This window comes from Cervus elaphus, chromosome 12, assembly GCF_910594005.1.
Source record: "Cervus elaphus chromosome 12, mCerEla1.1, whole genome shotgun sequence".
Classification (NCBI taxonomy): Eukaryota; Metazoa; Chordata; class Mammalia; order Artiodactyla; family Cervidae; genus Cervus; species Cervus elaphus.
The window spans coordinates 13,856,482-13,877,964 of record NC_057826.1 but is presented as its reverse complement, the minus strand read 5'-3'; the positions used below and the strand labels follow the sequence as shown (position 1 = coordinate 13,877,964).

Below are 21,483 nucleotides of genomic sequence, written 5' to 3'. Positions count from 1 at the left end.
AGCTGATTTCCGTGCTCCGGATTAGGCAGGCTCTTCCGGGGTCGTGACCTCAGGTCACTAGACGTTCTTCAGCCTAAAGATGGCGGCTTCTGCAGCGAGGGGCGCTATGGCGCTGCGAACGAATATCGGCCGGCCGGTTGCGTTTGTCAGAAAAATTCCCTGGACGGCGGCCTCAAGTGAGTTGGAAATGTAGTAGAGGCGGGCGGAATTTTTAGGTCCGAGCAATCCTGAAAAGCCTTGCTTGCTGCGAAGCACTTAAATCCTCGTGGTGGCTGGATTAAGGAGGCTGAGTGTGCTCCTGAGCAAGCCAGTGAGTAGAAAGAAATTTTGTCTGCAATTAGGCGTTTAAGGGATGCCTTTTGAGCTTTTGGGGCACCCATTCACCGTCTCCAGCCTTTCGGAGTTTAAAGCTTTAATTACTTGGAAACAGCATTCAGAAAATTAAGATCATGGCATCTGGTCCCATCACTTCATGGCAGATAGATGGGCAAACAGTGGAAACAGTGGCTGACTTTATTTCTCTGGGCTCCAAAATCACTGCAGATGGTGATTGCAGCCATGAAATTAAAAGACGCTTGCTCCTTGGAAGAAAAGTTATGACCAAACTAGACAGCATAATTAAAAAGCAGAGACATTGCTTTGCCAACAAAGGTCTGTCTAGTCAAGGCTATGGTTTTTCCAGTGGTCATGTATGGATGTGAGAGTTGGACTATAAAGAAAGCTGAGCACCGAAGAATTGATGCTTTTGAACTGTGGTGTTGGAGAAGACTCTTGAGAGTCCCTTGGACTGCAAGGAGATCCAACTAGTCCATCCTAAAGGAGATCCATCCTGGGTATTCATTGGAAGGACTGATGTTGAAGCTGAAACTCCAGTACTGTGGCCACCTGATGCTAAGAACTGACTCATTTGAAAAGACCCTGATGCTGGGAAAGAGTGAGGGCAGGAGGAGAAAGGGACGACAGAGGATGAGATGGTTGGATGGCATCATCGACTCGATGGACATGGGTTTGGGTGGACTCTGGCAGTTGGTGATGGACAGGGAGGCCTGGCCTGCTGCAGTCCATGGGGTCACAAAGAGTCGGACACGACTGAGCGACTAAAGTGAACTGAACTTCGAAACTGTTAAGATTTATGATTTAGAATCGGTTGTTTTGATTGCAGCATGGGGACGGATTCAGCGTGACAAAAGGTAGTTTCAGTAGTTTAGTTCAAAAGTGAAGACTTCAGGGTAGTTATAGAAGGAGGGGGTCAGGTCCACTTATGTTAACCAAAGAATAATCGATAGATTTTGTGACGGCTTAAATGGGGAAAAGTACGGAATGGGGGAAAGGGAGGAATGACCTCCAGGTTTTTAATGTTGGTGAATTTGGTGATTAGAATGTAGGAGAAGCAGATCGAAAGAAGATGAGTAAAGTTTAAATGTGTTTAGTTTCAGAAACCTGTGAGTTCTCTGTTAGCTGGACAGGGGACGTTGTGTATAGATTGAGAAATGCACTCCGAAGTGGTTCCCCTTGGGTTAGCATTCCAACTTGGCCTTTAGGTAGTTGTGTAACCTAGTTCAGTTCAGTTTAGTCGCTCAGTCGTGTCCGACTCTTTGTGACCCCATGGACTGCAGCACGCCAGGCCTCCCTGTCCATCACCAACTGCCAGAGTCCACCCAAACCCATGTCCATCGAGTGGATGATGCCATCCAACTACTTCATCCTTTGTCGTTCCCTTTTCCTCCCACCTTCAATCTTTCCTAGCATCAGGGTCTTTTCTAATGAGTCAGTTCTTCACATCAGGTGGCCAAAGTATTGAAGTTTCAGCTTCAGCATCAGTCCTTCCAATGAATATTCAGGACTAATTTCCTTTAGGATGGACTGGTTGGGCCTCCTTGCAGTCCAAGGCACTCTCAAGAGTCTTTTCCAACACCACAGTTCAAAACCTAAGATGTGTACCTAAGGGAACATAATTGGGGGAAAAGGGCTCACCACTGTGCCTCAGTTTCAACAACCGTAAAATGGAGTCAATAATACGTTTCTCCTAGGGGTGTTGATTGTATTAAATGAATTTATATGTAAACACAAGTGCTTAGACTTGTACTCAATACAGGATAAGTACTCAATAAATGATAATTGTTTTCATGATTACAAAAATTAAGCTCATGGGAGAGGCTTAGGCTGGACATAGAGAGTTGGGGAGTGATCAGTACTGACTTCTGTTACCAACACTGCTTTTTGTCAACTGTAGTTTTGAGTTAAGGTTTTTACATTTGCTCACCAAAATGTAAAATCCATGGTCACTTTTGCAGATATTCTTGAGATTGAGATTTTATTTGGAAATCTCTAATATAGCTAACAACACACAGTATTGTGATTGTTTAACTGTTTCCTGTGTGATCATCTCACGAGGATTTTAATCCATGCATTTAGCTAGTACCTGGTATGGTGAAGACTCAGCACTTGCTGGAGATGAAGACTAAGTCAACTCAGCAGTTTATCTGTCCATGTCCCCCCACCCCAATACCTCCCCAAATCTGGTACATTACAGCTTTATAATCAATACCATAATGGTTTCCTGGATCTTAAAGCTGCAAGGAAATACAAACTAGCACTTGTTCACAAGGAGTTTGGGGGCTCTAGGACCCCTCTTGGTTTCTATCTCAATCTAGGATGGAGGATAAAACAATAACTTAAAAAATATGTTTTCTTTTCTTATACAGGTGAGCTGAGAGAACACTTTGCACAATTTGGCCATGTAAGAAAGTGCACTGTTCCTTTTGTGAGTATTACCTTTTTTTAAAAAAGCAATAATGTTTTCCTCTAATTTTTGATTATTCTTTGTCAAAGCATATCAGTTTACATGAATTGGTAATGGAGTGAAGCTGTTCAGTCTTTGTTGATTAAATTATGGGTGGTACTGATTTAAAAAAACAAAACAAAAAGGCTTATCCTAGGTATTCGAGGCATTTGTGTTAGTTTTTTTTATTGTTGCATAAAATTACCACAAATGTAATGGCCCAAAACAACACATACACATTATTTCACAGATTATAGAGATCAGGAGTCCAGGCATAGCTTTGCTAGGTCCTCTGTTCAGGGATTCACATAAGAGGCAATCCAGGTGTCTGTCCACTGGAGAGGCTCAGCCGGGAAAGATTGATTTCCCAGCTCCCTCAGGCTTTGGTAGAATTCGTCTTTCAACTGTAGGGCTGGGGTATCTGCATTCTTGCTGGCTTTCAGCTGGAGGCTGGTCTCAGGTCCTTGAAACTACCTGCAGTTGCTTGTTACCCAGCTTGTTACCTTGTTACATTCCTCTCATGTAGGCCCTCTCCCAACATGGCAGCTTGCTTCAGAGTCAGCACTGAGTTTCTCTAGGCTGCTGAGACAGTTTTATAATTTAGTCTTCAGAGGGACACCCCATCTTCCTGTTCAGGGGAGCAACATCCTGTCACTTTTACTGTATTCTTTTGGTTAGAAGCATGTCATAGGTCCTGCCCACATGCAGGGGGAGGGGATTATACAGGGGGTAACATGGTGGAACACATGGAGGTCTTGGGGCCATTTTGGAATTTTGTCTATTACAGTATTAAGGACTTTGAGAGAGTAGAGGATCATTTATCATAAAACTTAACTGGTGGAGAAAATTTTAATCTTTATCCTGAGTTGAGTGTTTTGAATGTGCTAGGTTTTGGTTGCTGCACGGGCTTCTCTTCTGATTGCAGTGGCTTCTCATTTAGGAGCACAGATTCTGCAGCATGCGGGCTTCAGGAGTTGTGGCAGATGGGCTCAGTTGCGGCTCCCGGGCTTTAGAGCGCAGGCTCAGTGGTTGTGGACAGGCTCAGTTGCCCCAGGACATGTGGGATCTTCCCAGACAAAGGATCAAACCAGCGTCTCCTGCCAACATTGGCAGGTGGAGTCTTTACCATTGAGCCACTAGGGAAGCCCAGGTTGAGTGCTTTTGCTATTTCTGTTTGTTACATTTTCTTTGCTTCCTCCTGAGGGTTTAAAAATCAATCTATGGTAATTCCCTGGAGGTCCAGTGGTTAGGACTTTGTTCTCTCAACTGCCAAGGGTGTGGGTTCAATCTCTGGTTGGAGAACTAACATCCTGCAAAAATAATTAAGTAAATAAAGTAATAGAGTTCTTTACTTAAAAGAAAAAAGTCTTAAAAAAAAATCACTGTATAAATTTGTTCTTTGTCCTAAGCTGTATTTTTCTGTGGACTTTCATAAATTACTGTGTTTTGGGGTGTGTGACATGAGTAGACTTACAGTTTACACATGCTTCACTAAAATTGCTTTTTTCCTCATGGCACTGAAAAGGCTGTGGTAAAATATCAACTTTAAGTAACTTAAATTCTTAACTATTGGCTTAACGTTACTTGCCTTACAAAGATCTAACAGGTTATGCATATCCAGCCCTAGTGAAGGTATAGGGAAACTGGTACTGAAATTGTTGAGTTTAACTGATACTGTCTCTGAAGGGTAATTTGGCAAAATCTGTCAACATTTTAAGATTTGCCTTTGACTCTAGAGAAAGCCTGTGTGCTGCCATAAAGACCCAGTGCAGCCAAAATAAAAAGTAAGTAGCAAAAAGAAAAGAGAATTTGCTTTGATCTAGAGGTTCCATTTCTAGAGATAGATTTTACAGAAATGTGAGGTGAGGGATGTTCAGAACAGCATTGTTTAGTAATATAATTGGAAAGAAGGTTAAGTGTTCATCAGTGGGGTTGGTTGAATAGATATTAATTCACTGATACAATGGCATTTTTATAACTGATTAAAATAATGAGGCATGTGTATTACAGACATGAAAATCAGTAAGCTTGAAAAAATAGTTTTACAAAGTGTATGAAGTTGAGAGTTTTTTGAGGAATATTAAAGTTTCTCCAAAAAGTAACATTTCTCTTGGTTGCCATTTACCTCTTAAAAGTATCAAGAATAATAACTTAGGACCTGGAGTTAACAGATTTTAAACAAGAGAAGTCTTTGATTCGTAGGAAAATTAATGTGTACATTACAGGAAAATATAGGGAAGCCAGAATCTGATGTATAGGTTGGATGATAAGCACTCCTGTCTTTTGCACAAAAGTAGTAGGATTGCTTAAATTAACCCAGAAGTCTAAACTAGGTAAGTAAAGGTAACTTTTCCTTTTTCCTCAGGAGCAAGTGATGATATGGTGATAGTCGTGATGAGAGTGATTAGTTTCAGAAATTACCATAAATGCACTTAGGTTTGAAGGCTTAATTTCCTAGTTTCTAGAAGTGAGTTAGAAACAGGAAGAGTACTTCTTTATCAAAATTTCCCTTGACTATTGCCGCTAGTGTCGTTTTTATCTCGAACAACACAGAAAGCACTTTACTCATGTTTTAGAGAGTATGTTAAGATTAAGAGAGATTAAGCTTTGGGCAAATAAGAGAGTATTTGTATTAAAGCAGGGTTTTTGATACTTTTTAATTAAAATGTCTTGTATTCCATTTAGGCAGGTGAAAAAGTTGGTGGTTTGATTTGGAACACCTGGAAACTTTCTCAAGTTCATGCATGATTATTAATTTCTTCCTAAATTTTGAATTTTTAAGGACAAAGAGACTGGCTTTCACAAAGGTATGGGTTGGATTCACTTTTCTTCAGAAGAAGAACTTCACAATGCACTACAACAGGAAAATCATGTTATTGATGGAGTAAAGGTAAATATGTTTCTGTATCTTATCATGTGAGTTTTCTGTATACCAGTTAAATAGGTTAGAAGTGTGAAATGACAGGGATTTTGGACAATTTGTAACTTAATGTTTGTTAAAGAATGGTGAAGGTGGGAGAGTTCCCAGTTCTAAAAGGTCTGGAAACTTAAGTACAAGAAGACACTTTAATAGTTAGCAAGATACATGGGACAGGGAACAGTGGAAACAGCAGGGAGACCTTGGTTGAAATACTGACTTTCCCAGTTACTATGTGACCTTGAGAAGACTCTTTTGAGAGTACCTTGGACTTGCAAGGAGATCCAACCAGTCCATCCTAAAGGAAATCAGTCCTGAATATTCATTGGAAGGATTGATGCTGAAGCTCTAATACTTTGGCCACCTGATGCGAAGAACTGACTCATTAGAAAAGACCCTGATGCTAGGAAAGATTGAAGGCAGGAGGAGAAGGGGACAACAGAGGATGAGATGGTTGGATGGCATCAACGACTGGATGGATATGAGTTTGAGCAAGCTCTGGGAGTTGGTGATGGACAGGGAACCCTGGCGTGCTGCAGTTCATGGGGTCGCAGAGTCGGATACAACTGAGCTTAACTGAACTGAACTGATGTGACCTTGGGCCAGACTGATTTACAATTTTTAATGGGAGTTCAGGAAGCCTTAAGTACAAGGAACAAATAACATCCTTTGGCTCACTGGTGCTGATCCCTCATAGAACAGCAGTTTTCAGTTTTAATGTTTTTGCAGACATTGACTTTCCTTATAGTGCTGAAATTTTTTGTTTTCCCCCAGCTCCATGTTCAACCTCAAAAACCCAAAGCTTTACAAGGAGACCAAACATCTGATGAAGAAAAAGATTTTTGAGACCCTCACTGCCTACTGAATAAAGTAAATAAAAGAGGAAGTTTTGTCTAAATGTTTTTATTTGAAACAAATAGTTGCACCAAGCAAGAGCTTACTTTCCCCACTCCAGATTAACAGAGCACAACAGGGGCAAACATCATTTGGCAGGACAGTTCCAATATGTGAACATCCTTCTTTCTACTTGCTATGACGGGGGTCACTTTATTCATAAGCAGTCATTTTTAGACAAAATATTAACCCCAAAGTACTAATGTCACTTGAAAGGAAGTGGCCTTAATTTCATGTGTGGGGCAGTATTTTCTATAAATGCCAAAAGGTGGGAGAAGCACAAACACAACCCATTTTTAAAAAAACTAAATAATTCAAAGTAGAACTTTTCCATACCCCCCTCCCTCTCCTGTAATAAAAAGTAGTGCTGGGCTCTGACACCCAGATTTGGTTTTTATCCTGGCCATGTACAAAGTGTTCCCCATATGACTTGCATCATTAGGGTTATCAATAACAGTTCGTTCACTCTGAACAAAGTATCTACTCCTTTCTCCTCTTCTTGCCTTCATGCTCATGTTCCTTGGGACGGCTGCTATCTGAGGGTCTTTTAGAGCCACCGTGTTGCTTGGCTTCTTCCAAAAATTTGTCCAAACCGAAAGGATCCTCCTCAAACTGAACTGGTCCTTCTCGGCCTCTTTGTCTACGGTCTGAACCTGAAAACTCCTTATCGGGAACAAACCTAGGGAAAAAGAGAAATGACTATGAACCACTTTATTTTCACTGGCGTAGATGTTAAAACTGAGCGGTCAGCCCTGGTACCTGTTAGTCTTTATTCTGGCTTCTAGGTCATCTCCATACATGTCCTTGTCCAGATTTTTACTGGGCCTGTAAATATTCTGGACCATATCTTTTCCACCTCTCCAGGCTTGGTCATAAACATTGTAAATTTCGTCTTCTCCATCTGCAAAACCACTGTCCATACCCTGTGGAAAAATAGACATTAAAAGTGTACATGTTTTTATTAAAAGTTGAATCGGATTACATTCTTAGGAAGAGTAAACCCTTGCTCATTTACAGCTTACATGTTCAACAATCTGAACTACAAATTTAAAAGGTTATTAAAAAATGGTCACAGGAGGGGATATATGTATACCTATGGCTGATTCATGTTGAGGTCTGACAGAAAACAAAAGTCTGTAAAGCAGTTATCCTTCAATTAAAAAAAAACAAAAAAAAACGGTCAGAGTCATTCTTTTTTCTTCATATCACCTTTGGGTCCTTACATTAAATATGGTACTCATTAACAACTGTTTTAGCAAAGTGGTCTTTAAAATTGGAGGATACTAGTATAAGCAGGCACTTGACAATCCATTTGTGCAGACACAGTGGCAAGATCAAAGAACTGCAAAGCATTTTATCTGACGCCATTTACAGTAATAATGTTAAACCCCTTAACTGTGTGAGAACACTGTTGAAGCATAATACAATTAATATTTTCAATGAAAATCTCAAGTCAACAAACTTGTTTTGTGATGGTTCATTAATGTAAGAATGTGCCTTTTGATAAAACTTTTCATCACAACTTTTATTTTTTTTTGGTTTCAAAGGTAGACTTTGTTATTCACGAAGCAGTCTCCTGGGGTGTGAGGGGTCATGGTCTCTGTTGGACCATGGTTATGGCCTAGAAACAGGAAGCCAGGCCCTGACTCAGCTGGTGCAGGGTCAGGGCGAGGACCTGGGTTCTCCTGATGTGGTTACAGTCGTGCTGGGGGTGTGTGTGTACCCTGTCACCCCCCTGGTGGGTCTGTGAGTCTGTCCTGCTGTGACTCGGATACCATGCTCTCAGCATGTTTGCTGGAACAATCCGCAGGGTGACTCCCAGCCTTGCAGGGGGTGATGGGACCCATCTATATCCCAGTAGACATTTATACTTCTGTATTCTTAGCACAGTCCACCTTGTCTTTATTCATATACATGTATCTGTCTTTTCCAGTAGACTTGCAGGTTCCTTGAGTGTTAAGACACATCTACCTTTGATCGCACTGTAAATAATCAATGCTGGGTGAATTAAAACATAAAGGCACTTCCTCAGGCCTAAGGTGTTCTAGCTAGTTAATGACAACTGACACTAGAAATCAGACTTTCTGATGAGTGGTTTTATAGCTTCATTTTTCAAATATCCCAAATTTGTGTTTTTATAGCATTAAAAAAATTATTTTTGCAAATATCCACAAAAAATAACTCAAGAGACACTTTTATAGGACACTGGCTCTATCCTAGAAATGAAAGACTCACATACCAGCACCAAATTTTACCACCTAATTTCTTTCATTTTCTAACAGTGTCTCAAATCCTAGCCAACTCTAAGAGCTATTCTAACTTGTTTCTTAAGTTACAATATGCAACTTCTAATTTTTTTTTCCCATCACACCAGCATACCTTAGGCTGATGCAAATGTCTCATATGTTAATTTTCTTTTCCCTGAAGACTGTATCTATATCAACACTTAAGAGATGCTATTTCTAGACTCTGTGTACCTTGGATTGGTTGAAGAGCCTTTGGTCATACTGAACTTCATTGGAAGTCCGAGGGTTGGGCACACCAAGAGCAATGACTTCACTGATGTCTCGATTTTCATTTCTCTGCAGTTTCGACCTGTTTTGAAATACCATGCTGCAAATTGAAACTTCTTCACAGACAAGCTGAATTTCAACTTAAGTACAACCATTATCAGAAGCAGAGGAAACAAATATGTCCAGTTCACATCTTATGAACATATATATTCCTTGATAAGGCATAATTAGGATGGCATTTCTTACAGTATTTCAGATACATGATTATTGGAAGAGATAGGGTTTTATAATTAGGCATTCCTGATACAGAAAAGAACTGCTCAGAGACTTTTTTTCCCTTGAGGAAAAATTTAGGACTACAACATTATAATTTGACATCTGTAAACACCACACAGTGATTACCACCAAAGTCTAGTTACTGTCAATCACCACACAAGTGACCTCCTTCACCCATTTCACTAATTCCTCAACCCCTTCTCTGGTAACCACCAATCTGTTCTATGAATTTTTGTTTGTTTTGTTTTTTGTAGATTTCAAGTAAGTGAAATCACACCCTGTTTCTCTTTCTCTGACTTATTTCACTTAGCATAATACCCTCAAGGTTCACCCAGGTTATCACAGACAGCAAGATTTCGCTTTTATGGCTGAGTTCTATTCTAGTGTGTACACACACACACACACACACACACACACACACACACACACACACACACACACACACACACACACACACACACACACACACACACACACACCCCTTTATCTGTTTATGGGTACTTACCCTGCTTCCACATCTTGAGTACTATAAATAATGCTGCAGTGATCATAGGGATGCATATACTTTTTGAATTAGTGTTTCGTATTCTTTGGATAAATACCCAGAAGTGGAAAAGCTGGATCATATGGCAGTTTTATTAATCTACTGAGGAATCTCCATAGTGTTTTCCATATTGACTGCACCAATTTATACTCCCACCAACAGTGCATGAGGGTTCCCTTTTCTCTACATCCTCTCCAATGCTTGCTATTTCTTGTCTTTCTGATAACAGCCATTCTAACAGGTGTGTGATTTTGATTTGCATTTCCTCATAATTAGTGATGTTGATTATTTTTTCATGTGCCTGTTGACCATTTGCATGTCTTCTTTGGAAAAATGTCTATTCAGATCCTCTGCCCATTTAACTGAGTTGTTTTTAGTTGAGCTGTAGGAGTTCTTTCCATAGCTTGGATATTAACCTCCTGTCGAATATATGATTTGCAAGTATCTTCTCCCCCTCAGTAGGCTACCTGTTTATTCTGATGATGGCTTCCTTCATCATGTGGAAGTCTTTAGTCTGATACAGTCCCATTTGTTTATTTCTTTGTTTCCTTTGCCTTTGGAGTCAGAGTCACAAAATCACTGCTAAGACCAGTGTCAAAGGGTTTACTACCTATGTGTTCCAGGAATTTTGTGACTTAAGGTCTTACATTCAAACCTTTAATTGATTTTGAGTTAGTTTTTGTGCATGGTATAAGGTTTTCCTTCTTTTGCATGTAGCCGTCCAGTTTTTCCAACACCACCTACAGAAGAGGATGTCCTTTCTCAAAAGAATCATTCTTAATACAAGCAATCTTCTTGTAACACATGTTGAGATATGAAACTGCTATATGGTCTGTATCTGCTATTATAATAAAGGGTTAGGGGGACTGGATGCAAATTAGGTATATCACATGAATCACTTTCAATTTTTACCTAACAACATTTAGTAATTTTATCCTATTAGAAGTTTGAGAAAAATATGTCTAATGACTGGATTACTCAGTATGATGTTTGACATTCAGATGAACTTAATTCCTCTGCTGTTTTGGTATGTATGTAATCTGCATCACAATGATACCATGATAACTGTCATCATTTACTTTACTAGAGGTTCAGGTCTTAAAATGATTTCTATAGACGATCTAATTTTCATCCAAGCACAAGTTTAAAGCTTTTCTATTTTATCAATTCTCAGTCACTTTACTGGTTTTAAGGGCTCTATTCATCTACAGAGCCATTTTGATATCTACAGCTTAGGGATTTCAGACTGAGTATCATTAACTGTGTACGTTCACATCTCATTCCTTTCTGTTCTGTACTGTACATTTAAACTCTAAATTCAGATTTTCTGCTTTTCCAAGACTTCACTTATTCAAGGAGATGAAATATGCCATTAAACAACAAAGAATACCACCAGCAGGAATCTGTTTAAGATATGACCTAAAAAAACAGATTGTAATAGCTCACAGGAGGATGAGAGCATGTAAAACTGCTCATTTGGAAAGAAAATGTTTTACATTTGCATTTAACCCTCACTCAGAATTCCACCTCTTGTATTACAGCAGTTCTTCAACTTTTCATCAATTTCAGTCCTCAGCCTTTGGCGAACCACAAACTTCACGAATCCATCTTTACTTTATTCCAAGTGTTCATACATGTATTTCCTTTAAGTCTGTACTTATTAAGAGCGTTCTGTCAGTTTTCCCAAGTAATTTCATATGATAGCTCTATCTTTCTGAATTTTAAGTGAAACTGCTCTTGGAAAGCGGAGAAGGCAATGGCACCCCACTCCAGTACTCTTGCCTGGAAAACCCCATGGATGGAGGAGCCTGGTAGGCTGCAGTCCATGGGGTCGCAAAGAGTCAGACACGACTGAGTGACTTCACTTTCACTTTTCACTTTCATGCATTGGAGAAGGAAATGGCCACCCACTCCAGTGTTCTTGCCTGGAGAATCCCAGGGGCAGCGGAGCCTGGTGGGCTGCCGTCTATGGGGTCGCACAGAGTTGGACACGAATGAAGCGACTTAGCAGCAGCAGCTCATGAAAAGAGGCGGACTTTAACTTCTTACAAAAGCTGCTCTTCTCCCCCACTGTACTCACTCAGTACAGTATTCTGCATGTGAAAGGACCTCAATAAAGGTCCAGCAGCTTATTTCCTGTCTAGAGGAGCAGGCACAGGATAAATCAACCTGTCTCACCGTTTGAAGCAGGAAAAGAACAGACCAGAACAGGCATATCCACTACTTTCTTCTTCATAAATAAGATCTGAATTCCCTTTTTGTGTATCCCCATCCTTCTCAACCCTAGCTGACAATACAAGGTAATGGAAGAAAAGCTCACTTTCAGGCACAGTCAGTCCTTCTGCTAAAGCAGGCTAAGCAGTTTAGGGCAAGAAAATAGGTGCTAGTTTATGAAGCTATCAACCTGAAGAGGAAGAGGAGAAGCAAAACTGGTTTCAGTGGACTAACACTCCTCTCTAGAAGGCTCACAAAGGCCACTCTTCCCAATTCACACTGACCTCAGAGAGCACCTACCTCTTGTCTGGAGCTGCCCTGGAGAGGTTCCGGTCATGCTGTCTCTCCTTTCTCCGGTCATGCCGGATTTCATCCCTCTCACGTGCCTCCCCGTCCTCTGTGGACACAGGTGAAAATGACTTTATCACTGTATTTATCACTATTAATATTCTGAACAAGAGAATATTTCTATGTATTTTAAAATTTTCATAATAAAATGCCAGAAAAAAGAATTTGCAAAGTTCATCCTTATATTTTCAAAGTCTTACTTCAAATAAAGAACCTTTTACTCATGATACATTGGGGCTTGTTGCACCTAATCTCATCTACTGTGTCTATATCTATCTTCATTTTCTCTACCCTCTCCAGGCTGAAGGGATATAGTGCAGGTACAGAAGGAATATAGTATAGACCTTGAGCTTTGGAGTCAGACTGTCTGGGTTCAAATCCTGTTTCTACAACAGATCAACAATGTGAAATTATACCCATTACTTGGCCGCTCTCAGCCTTTGTCACCTCCTCTGTAAAACAGTCACAGTAACAGAACCACTGCATAGGGCTGCTGTAGGGATTATATAAAGTAATACAGTACTCAGGTACCTGCCATAATAAGCACGTAATAAATAGTAAGTTCTTATTTGGCAAGAGGATTTTTAAAAATTTTAACGAACTTATCAAGAACCATCCTTTTTATTTTTAAATCAGTTTAGAGAACTTAGATACAGAGAGGTTTTACTCTGAGTTATCTTCAGTGGCTAGGTTACAACAGGTAGGTTTTTTTATATCATGCCCCATTAAGACATTTATATATACATATGCAAGGAAGTGGGTTACTAGCCAGAACCTTCATTACTTCCCTTCAACTCTAGCCTCCTATAACCAATTGCCTGCTTGACACCTCCATTTTATTTTTTCATTTATTTTTATTAGTTGGAGGCTAATTACTTTACAATATTGTAGTGGTTTTTGCCATACATTGACATGAATCAGCCATGGATTTACATGTATTCCCCATCCCGATCCCCCCTCCCACCTCCCTCCCCACCCCATCCCTCTGGGTCTTCCCAGTGTACCAGCCCCGAGCACTTGTCTCATGCATCCAGCCTGGGCTGGTGATCTGTTTCACCCTTGATAATATACATGTTTCGATGCTGTTCTCTCAGAACATCCCACCCTCGCCTTCTCCCACAGAGTCCAAGAGTCTGTTCTGTACATCTGTGACACCTCCATTTTAAACTTAACATGTCCACAACTAAATTCCTTATCTTTCCCTCCCAAATCTCTCCACAGTGTAGTCTTATCAATATTAGTAGATAGCAACTCAATCCTTCTCAGTTGTTTAGGTCAAAAGTTCTGGAGTCATCTTTGACTCCTTTTCTCTCCTTCTGCCGAATCCATAAGCAAATTCTGTCAGCTCTACTTTCAAATCACACCTGGTACCGGACATATTTTCACTACCTACCTCCTGCTATTATCTCTTATCTGGATTATTGCAATAGCTTTCCAACGGTGTTCCTGCTCCTCCAAATAACCATTCCATTGCCTTCTAACATATGCAAGATCATGTCATCCTGCTCTAGACTCTTCAAATTGCTTCCCTTGTTGCTTGAAGTAAAAGCTATAAAAGGCACACAAGATCTGGCCACTTTGCCCTAACTACTCTGACACCTCATCTCCTCTACTTAGCTTTCTAGGTCTAATCCAGCCATCCTGGCCTCCTGCTTTTCCTTGAACACTCCAGATACACTCCCAGCTCAGGGCCTCTGCACTGGCTGTTCCTTCTATCTGGGATGCTCTTCCCTTAGGTATCCACATGGCTCACTTCCTTACTTTCTTCAAGTGATTTTTGTTAAAGTTACCATCTCGGAAGTGAGGTCTATTCCGACCACTCCCTCCTTCTGGCACTTTTACATACTCTTTTTTTCCCTCATAGTGACTATTATCTTCTAATACACTATATGATTAACATTTTTTTTGTCTGTCTACATTCCCTAAAGTGTTCACTGCTATATCCCCTACCTGACTAGCAGAAAACTCTGTGTTTAGATGAAATCCTTGCACCTAGTAGGTGCTCAACATGAACTAAATGAGTAAGTGTAATAGATGAGGAATTATTACTGAAAGGAAAACTACCCTCATAATTTTCTTGAATTAAAATTAGTCTTCTCACTCTAATTAATATAGCACATATACCACAATATTTATGCAGATCACTAAATAGAGCGAGAGAGAAAATGATTAAAGGCCTAAAAGAAAAACTATGGATTAAGTTTACCATTGGGTGAGCTGAATTGTTCAGTTTGAGATCTCTTTTCTGAGAAAATTAAGCCTGTCATTTGAATAATATGTGATTTTTAAAAGTATTCTGCTCAGAATTTTAAAAATTTCTGGTGTACTCACATATTAAAGGCCCACATTTAAATACACATTCTTTATTTTCTATTACTTCCACTTAATGAGGCAGAAATTACTGTTTCATTTCTACATTATTTCCGAAGTATCTACATTTTCTTTACATGTATGTACTACTTCTGCATGCAGTTAAAAAAACAGCTGAGATTTTCTAAATTGAGATAAATATTATTCATAAAGTAAATTCAATTTAGTAACGAGTATGTCAGGGCTTCCCTGGGGACTTCCCAGGTGGTAAACAATCGCCTGCCAATGCAAGAGACTCAGGTTTGATCCCTGGGGTGGGAAGATCCCCTGCAGAAGGAAATAGCAACCCACTCCAGTTTTCTTGCCTGGGAAATATCATGGACAGAGGAGCCCGGTGGGCTACTTACTGTACATGGGATCATGAAGAGTTGGACATGACTTAGCAACTAAACAACAATGAGTATGTTATACCTTTTTCCACATGGGTTTTGATCCCAGCTCTTCTCTCTCTGGCTTTCTGGGCCATTTCTCTAAGTTTCTCTTCATGTTTTTCCTTTTCTTTTTGAGCCATCTTTCTCTCTACTTGAGCACGCATTTCCACCGCTTCACGAGCCTATAAGTGAAGTTAGATGTTAAATAAGATACTATCAGGGATAAAGAATTACAGCTGTCATTTAATTTCCTGACTAAACTCTGGCTTGAAAGAACAGTTAGAAGAATTCACATTTGTTACTGCTAATTAAAACAAAGATTCTTGTCTACAAAAGATAACTCGCCTAGATGACACTGCAAACAGCTTTTTCACTCTGACTCCAATCAATCTTTTAAGTCAGTGTTTCATTAATGCTTTTTCACTGTTTCATTTTAGAAACAATCTAAAAATAAAATTAAACAAGCAATAAAGCAATTTTCAATATCAATAACAGGAACTGGTACTGTTTTCAAAATCAATCAGACTAACTCAAGATATAGCCTTAGATTGATGAGCAAGAAATAATTTACATAAGGGTGCTCACTGTGACACAGAAGATATACTCTTGTATATTCTAGGCCCATACCCTGATGCATGTAAACTTAAAAGACACATATTAATACCATAATATTAACAGACAGCCAATACTATGAATGCCATTTTCTGTAGCACTCAATACATCAGTATGTTTATTTTCCATTCCATGCCACTGATCTTTTGGAAGACAAAGAGAAACAGGGAAAGATTATGAAACCCAGGAAGAGTAGGTGCCAACCTTCTCAAAATGGGATCAGTCTAGTGCAGCACCATTATTCTAGAATGTTGTGGGGAAGATGAATCACCACTGGTGCGGTATGTGTATGAGTCTACAAAGGCCAAGACTGGGTCAGAACTGCCACCAGCACATGTCATCTCTGGAACACATACCACAGGCGAAAGCCTCTTTGGGTACTAAGCAATGTAGCCCAAATAACAGTATCTTAGGTAATTTTGAACAGATTTACAAATTATCAAGAGCATTAAACCACTTAATTACAACAGACCAACCTTTCGATCAGCAATGTAGAGGGCTTCGGCCAGTTTTGCAAAATTTTCATTGATGTGAACTGTTTGCAGCCCTCTTCCATCGGCAGCCAGACGTTTATCTAACGGAATTGTATAACCCTAGCACGAAGGCAGGCAGAAAACACTGGTCACCAAAGAACAACAACAGAGTCTTTAAAACTGGATTTATATATGTCCATTTTGACAACCATTTTAAGTTCTTTCTCCTTACATCTCTTTTCATAATTAAGCCACAGTAGTAGCAGCTAATGAGGGCTTGGTGTGGAGGACTGTTTAAGCATTTAATATTTATGCCCTCATTTATCCTTCGGAGCAATTCTATAAGGCTGGTAACATTATTATTTCCATTTCACAGATGAAGACACTGAGGTAGAAAGCCTAGGTAATGTCCCCAAGGTCATACAGTTAATAAGCAGAAGAACTAGCATTTCAGAGTGCAAGCTCTGGGAAAACAGATTCTCATGTTAAATCTTGGGTTATAATAAAAGGAAGTCACTACCAAATAGCTAAATAGTTGCTCATCAAATAAATATAACAGTTATACAAAGGTAGAAGCAAGCACTAAAATCACAGTGTCTATAGGTAGCTTAATCTGCTGCACTGATTTCATGACTTATCAGATTCTTGGAACTCTACACATTTTAGTAAACAGAAAAAAAATAAAAGTCTGCTAGACAACTAAGATTCATGTTTTGAAATTCTGCATCCTATTTCAACAACTCAAGGAATATGCCTGAACGTTTATGTAACTTCCATGCTAGCTTTCTTCTTTCAGACTTTTGACGAGACTGCTAAATAATGACCTCCTGCCCATGGTCTTTATTCCTAATTCAAGGAGTGTTACAGACAGCTCACGATACCTCACAGTTATACATGTCTACATATATGTATGGTATACCAAACCAGACTACTCAACAATCCTCTTGTTTCAGGATGAGTGTCTAACTTATTTTTGGCTGTGCTGCAAGGCTTGTGGGCTGGATCTCAGTTACCCAAGCAGGGATCAAACTGGTCCCTTGGCAGTGAAAGCACCGAGTCTTAACCACTAGACTGCCAGGGAATTCCCTAAATTCCTTTCAGGAATAATTTGTATTTAAAATCAAGGATTGATGTGGTCTTTTTCACCCATTAAAAAAAGAATCATGAAATATTTGGGAGGAAAAGGAAATAGTGGTTATGATACTTATTTCACAGTATTTTACAGATTATTCATGACTCCTTTGGTGATTAGTAGATATACATAGGGTTTAAATAATTTATGCATGCATTGTTATAAACAGAAATAAATAATTAAAAAATGAAAGCACTGAATATATCCAAACATTTATTTTGTTTTGTCATATGATTATTTAAATTGACCTAAATCCTTTCAGGAAGAATTTCAGATACAAATTTAAGTTTTCTAAAAAATAGTATCTTTCACTGAAATGTTACTTTATTCTACTCATTCCTTCTCTATGTGTTTCCAATAACTATATTTTACCAGGAGAATCTACATGGAACTCATGTGCCTGGAACACTAACATTTCTAATACATTAACATAAAAAGAAAAAAGTCATATAAGTTGAGTGTTCCTTCTGGAAAACCTTCAGCTAAATGAGATGCTGAGGTTTCATCTAAAGTAACCCAGGCTGAAGGTCCTTCCTGGGTGTTTTTCAGGAGGTTCTAACACTAAGATACTGAATTTACGACAAGTTAATTACCTTTGCATTTTTCCAGTTTGAAATACAGGGAGGAATCTTCCACTCTTGCTGCTCCTTCACGGTCATCTGTGTTGAGAAAAGAGAGGAAGAAGAGACATTTTTAAGATTTATAGTCTAGCAAAAAACTAAGTGCAACCTTTTTCTTCAAAGATAGTTCAATATACACTGATTTAATCAAAGGTCCCAATTCCATTTATTTAGTGCATTATATACTATGTTCCCACATCATGGTTTCTAGTAATAAGTTTAATATAAACATGGAATATAATCTATTTTTGACACTTACAAATGCTGGTATTTTTACATATTTAAACTGATGTGAATACTTCCAGATGAAAACTTTTTCTTTTAGTGGGGTAATAAAATATACCTTAAAAAAAAATCACTTAAACTGTCAATTACAGACCTGATGATCCCAGGAACTTACTTCCTACAACTATGATAACATCTTTTCAAACAGCAGACCTTTTTCATTCCACTAAAAGCAGGGGTTAGGTTATTAACCATAAAGCTAACAGCTAACATTTTACATACATTCTCATACTATGGAACCACATGTTACAGTCTTGAGTGGGTCCCTATCTGTGATCTTGAAAAACAAGTTAAAGAAACAATATGTTTGGTGAAAATAATATAGGCATCTAGAATTTATTCTATAGGGGGTTATTTATAAATTAGTAATCATGAGTACAAAAAGAGATTTTTAAACTAGAGCAAAGATTACCTTTCGGCTAGGAGAATGCATGACAGGTGCAGGAGGAGAAGGTGGTCCCCGAGGAATTTTCTTATTAATCCTGAAGGATAAACCAAAGCACAATCACAGAATGATATACATTTTTCCTTTTTAGTCAGTAAGTCAGGTCTTCCCGCCTCATTTTTTATTACGTAAAGCTTCAAACAGACACAAAAACAAGAGTATATAATGAGTGTCCATCTATTATACAGTAATGTGTTGAGAAGCTAAAGCAGGTGTATTCAATCAAGAATGTGCAGATTAAGACCTGCTGAAAAAGGGGCACAAGCCACCCACACAGGGTCCTCAGATAGCCCTCTCAGCATCCAAGCTCCCACCCTCGAGAAGTGAAACCCAACTGGGTCATTTCGATTTGAGGTGCAATTTTATTTTTTAATACATCCACACGATGAAGCACAGTCACAAGATTTATTATTACTTAAAGACCCCAGAAGTGAGGAGTGAGGAGATAGCAAAGAACTAGAGGAAGAACAATCCTCTGTCCTAGGCCACAAGTGAGCAGCAGACAGAGAGCAGGGTAGTAATACCTAGGTGGCTGGGACAGAGGAGTCTAACTTTTCCTGGGACTTAACTCTAAGTAGTTGTAGTCGTCCCCTGATATCCAAGGATTGGTTCCTGGACGTCAAGGATACCAAAACCCATGAATGCTTAAGTCCCCTAAACAAAATGGAGTAGGATCTCCATATAAACCACACACATTCTTCCTTATACTTTAAATCATTTCTATATTATATCTAATACAATGTAAATGTTGTATAAATAGTTGTGGTGGGCATGACATTTAAGTTTTGTTTATGAGAACTTTGTGGAATTTTTCTTTTTTTCCTTTTTGCTATGCCACGTGGCATGTAGGATCTTAGTTTCCCAACCAGGGATCGAACTCTTGTCCCCTGCAATAGAAGCTCAGAGTCCTAACCACTGGACTCCCAGGGAAAACTCTCCTGACTATTTTCAATGTGCAGTTGGTTTAATTTGCAGATGCAGAACCTGTGGACATGAAGAGCCAACTATATTTTAAAATGTTCCCTGGGAAAGGCAAGGTGGGAACTTATGACTGGCATCCTAAATCCAAGTCCTAATTTAAATGTCCAGTTTCTATGGGAGTAGTGTCATCATACTGCAACATGCCTAGGCAGCAACTTGGGGGGAAAAAGCTGTTTTCCTCAAAAGTTGTTTTTCTTATCACAACCACTCAGTTTCAACAATTATTAAAACACAGCCAACTCTGTTATCACCGTCACTACCCACTTCACCTCCACCGTATTATCATCATTTCATCAAGTAATAATATTTTGCCTTCTTAAAAAAACAGCTTTATTGAGGCACAACTCATGTACAACTAACTATACATAAAATGTACAATTTGATTAACTTTTGACACAAGTAAACACAATTTACTTGTGTGAGATCATCATCACAGTTAAAATACTGAACATACCCATCACCTCCAAGTTTCTGCACGCCCCTTTGCCTATGTCTCTTTTTCCTCTCGTCTCCTATCCATACTCCCTCCCTCCTCACAGGCAACCACTGATCTACTTCCTGTCATTATAGCTTAGTCTGCATTTTCTAGAGTTTTATATAAAAGGAATCATACAGTATGTACTTGTTTTTGTCTAGCTTCTCACCATAATCATTTTGAGATTCACCCATGTCACTGTACATATTAAAGTTTTTTTTTTTTTATGGCTCAACAGTATTCCACGTATGAAAGTGAAAGTCGCTCAGTCGTGTCCGACTCTTTGTGACCCCATGGACTATACAGTCCACAGACTTCTCCAGGCCAGAATACTGGAATGGGTAACTTTTCCCTTCTTCAGGGGATCTTCCCAACCCAGGGATTAAACCCAGGTCTCCTGCCTTGCAGGTGGATTCTTTACCAGCTGAGCCACCAGCAAAGCACTCCATGTATAGATGTCCCACATTTTGTTTATTCATTTATATGCTGATAGACATTTCCCTCCTTTGATATCTTTTTTTTTTTTTTTCCTTTTTAAGGAATAGTGGTGCCTTCTCATGAAACCACCTACTTACTTGAACCTTGGAGGCTCCATTGGATCTTTCTGCATTTCCACCATCCGAATAACTCTCTGTTTAGCGCCAGAGTTGAAAGCCACTCCTTGTTGAGACGGTGTGTATCTAAGGAATGTAGATGAAACTAAATGTATAACTAACTGAAATTTTCAATAGGTATTTTACTTATATTACAATCCTAAGCTGGACTACATTGTAAGTTTCTCTCACAAAGCAGTAATAGAAAACTGCAGTAATATTTAGGCAGAGCAGATAGTAACAGAGGTAAGAGAACTAACAGCAACTCAGAATTATAAGCAGAATGTAAACTAGAGTTGTATTAGTTTGCAAATTATCCATCACAGTCCATTTCGAACCATGCTAAGCACAGTGTTCAATTTCATTAAGTAAGAGGTCTAGAACACAGCACTTATTTTGTAAGTCTGCATTTGAGGAAAAAATAATATCCTCAGTAAGCAACTTAAAATTAGTAGTTTCTGAATAATCATAGGCTATAAAACAGAAAGAATAATGGCAGCAGCCCTATCAGCTCTGAATTTTTTCTTAATATCTATATGTGAATTATCTTTCCACATAAAGATTTAGTTGAGTGAAACTCCTCAAAATTTAGAAGTATTATAAGGATGGCTATTATTATATAAATGATATTAATATAT

General features: G+C 39.0%; 2 protein-coding genes across 2 annotated transcripts in view; one reads left to right on the top strand and one right to left on the bottom strand.

The window, feature by feature from the left end:
- The first annotated feature begins 31 nt into the window (after positions 1-31).
- Positions 32-6,585, top strand: LOC122704468 (SRA stem-loop interacting RNA binding protein). The gene is made up of 4 exons (XM_043919205.1): positions 32-176; positions 2,706-2,764; positions 5,565-5,672; positions 6,474-6,585. The coding sequence occupies exons 1-4, from the start codon at positions 80-82 to the stop codon at positions 6,543-6,545; spliced, it is 336 nt and encodes a 111-aa protein (XP_043775140.1). The 5' UTR covers positions 32-79; the 3' UTR covers positions 6,546-6,585.
- A 1-nt stretch (position 6,586) lies between these two features.
- Positions 6,587-21,483, bottom strand: part of SNW1 (SNW domain containing 1) — a 31,487-nt gene continuing 16,590 nt past the window's right edge. Inside the window, exons 6-14 of the mRNA XM_043919202.1 lie at positions 20,828-20,932; positions 18,764-18,833; positions 18,040-18,105; positions 16,318-16,434; positions 15,270-15,411; positions 12,441-12,537; positions 9,071-9,188; positions 7,353-7,516; positions 6,587-7,272 (exon numbers count right to left, since the gene is read on the bottom strand). Coding sequence (XP_043775137.1) covers positions 7,074-7,272; positions 7,353-7,516; positions 9,071-9,188; positions 12,441-12,537; positions 15,270-15,411; positions 16,318-16,434; positions 18,040-18,105; positions 18,764-18,833; positions 20,828-20,932 — 1,078 coding nt within the window. The 3' untranslated portion in view covers positions 6,587-7,073. The remainder of the gene's footprint in view (positions 7,273-7,352; positions 7,517-9,070; positions 9,189-12,440; positions 12,538-15,269; positions 15,412-16,317; positions 16,435-18,039; positions 18,106-18,763; positions 18,834-20,827; positions 20,933-21,483) is intronic.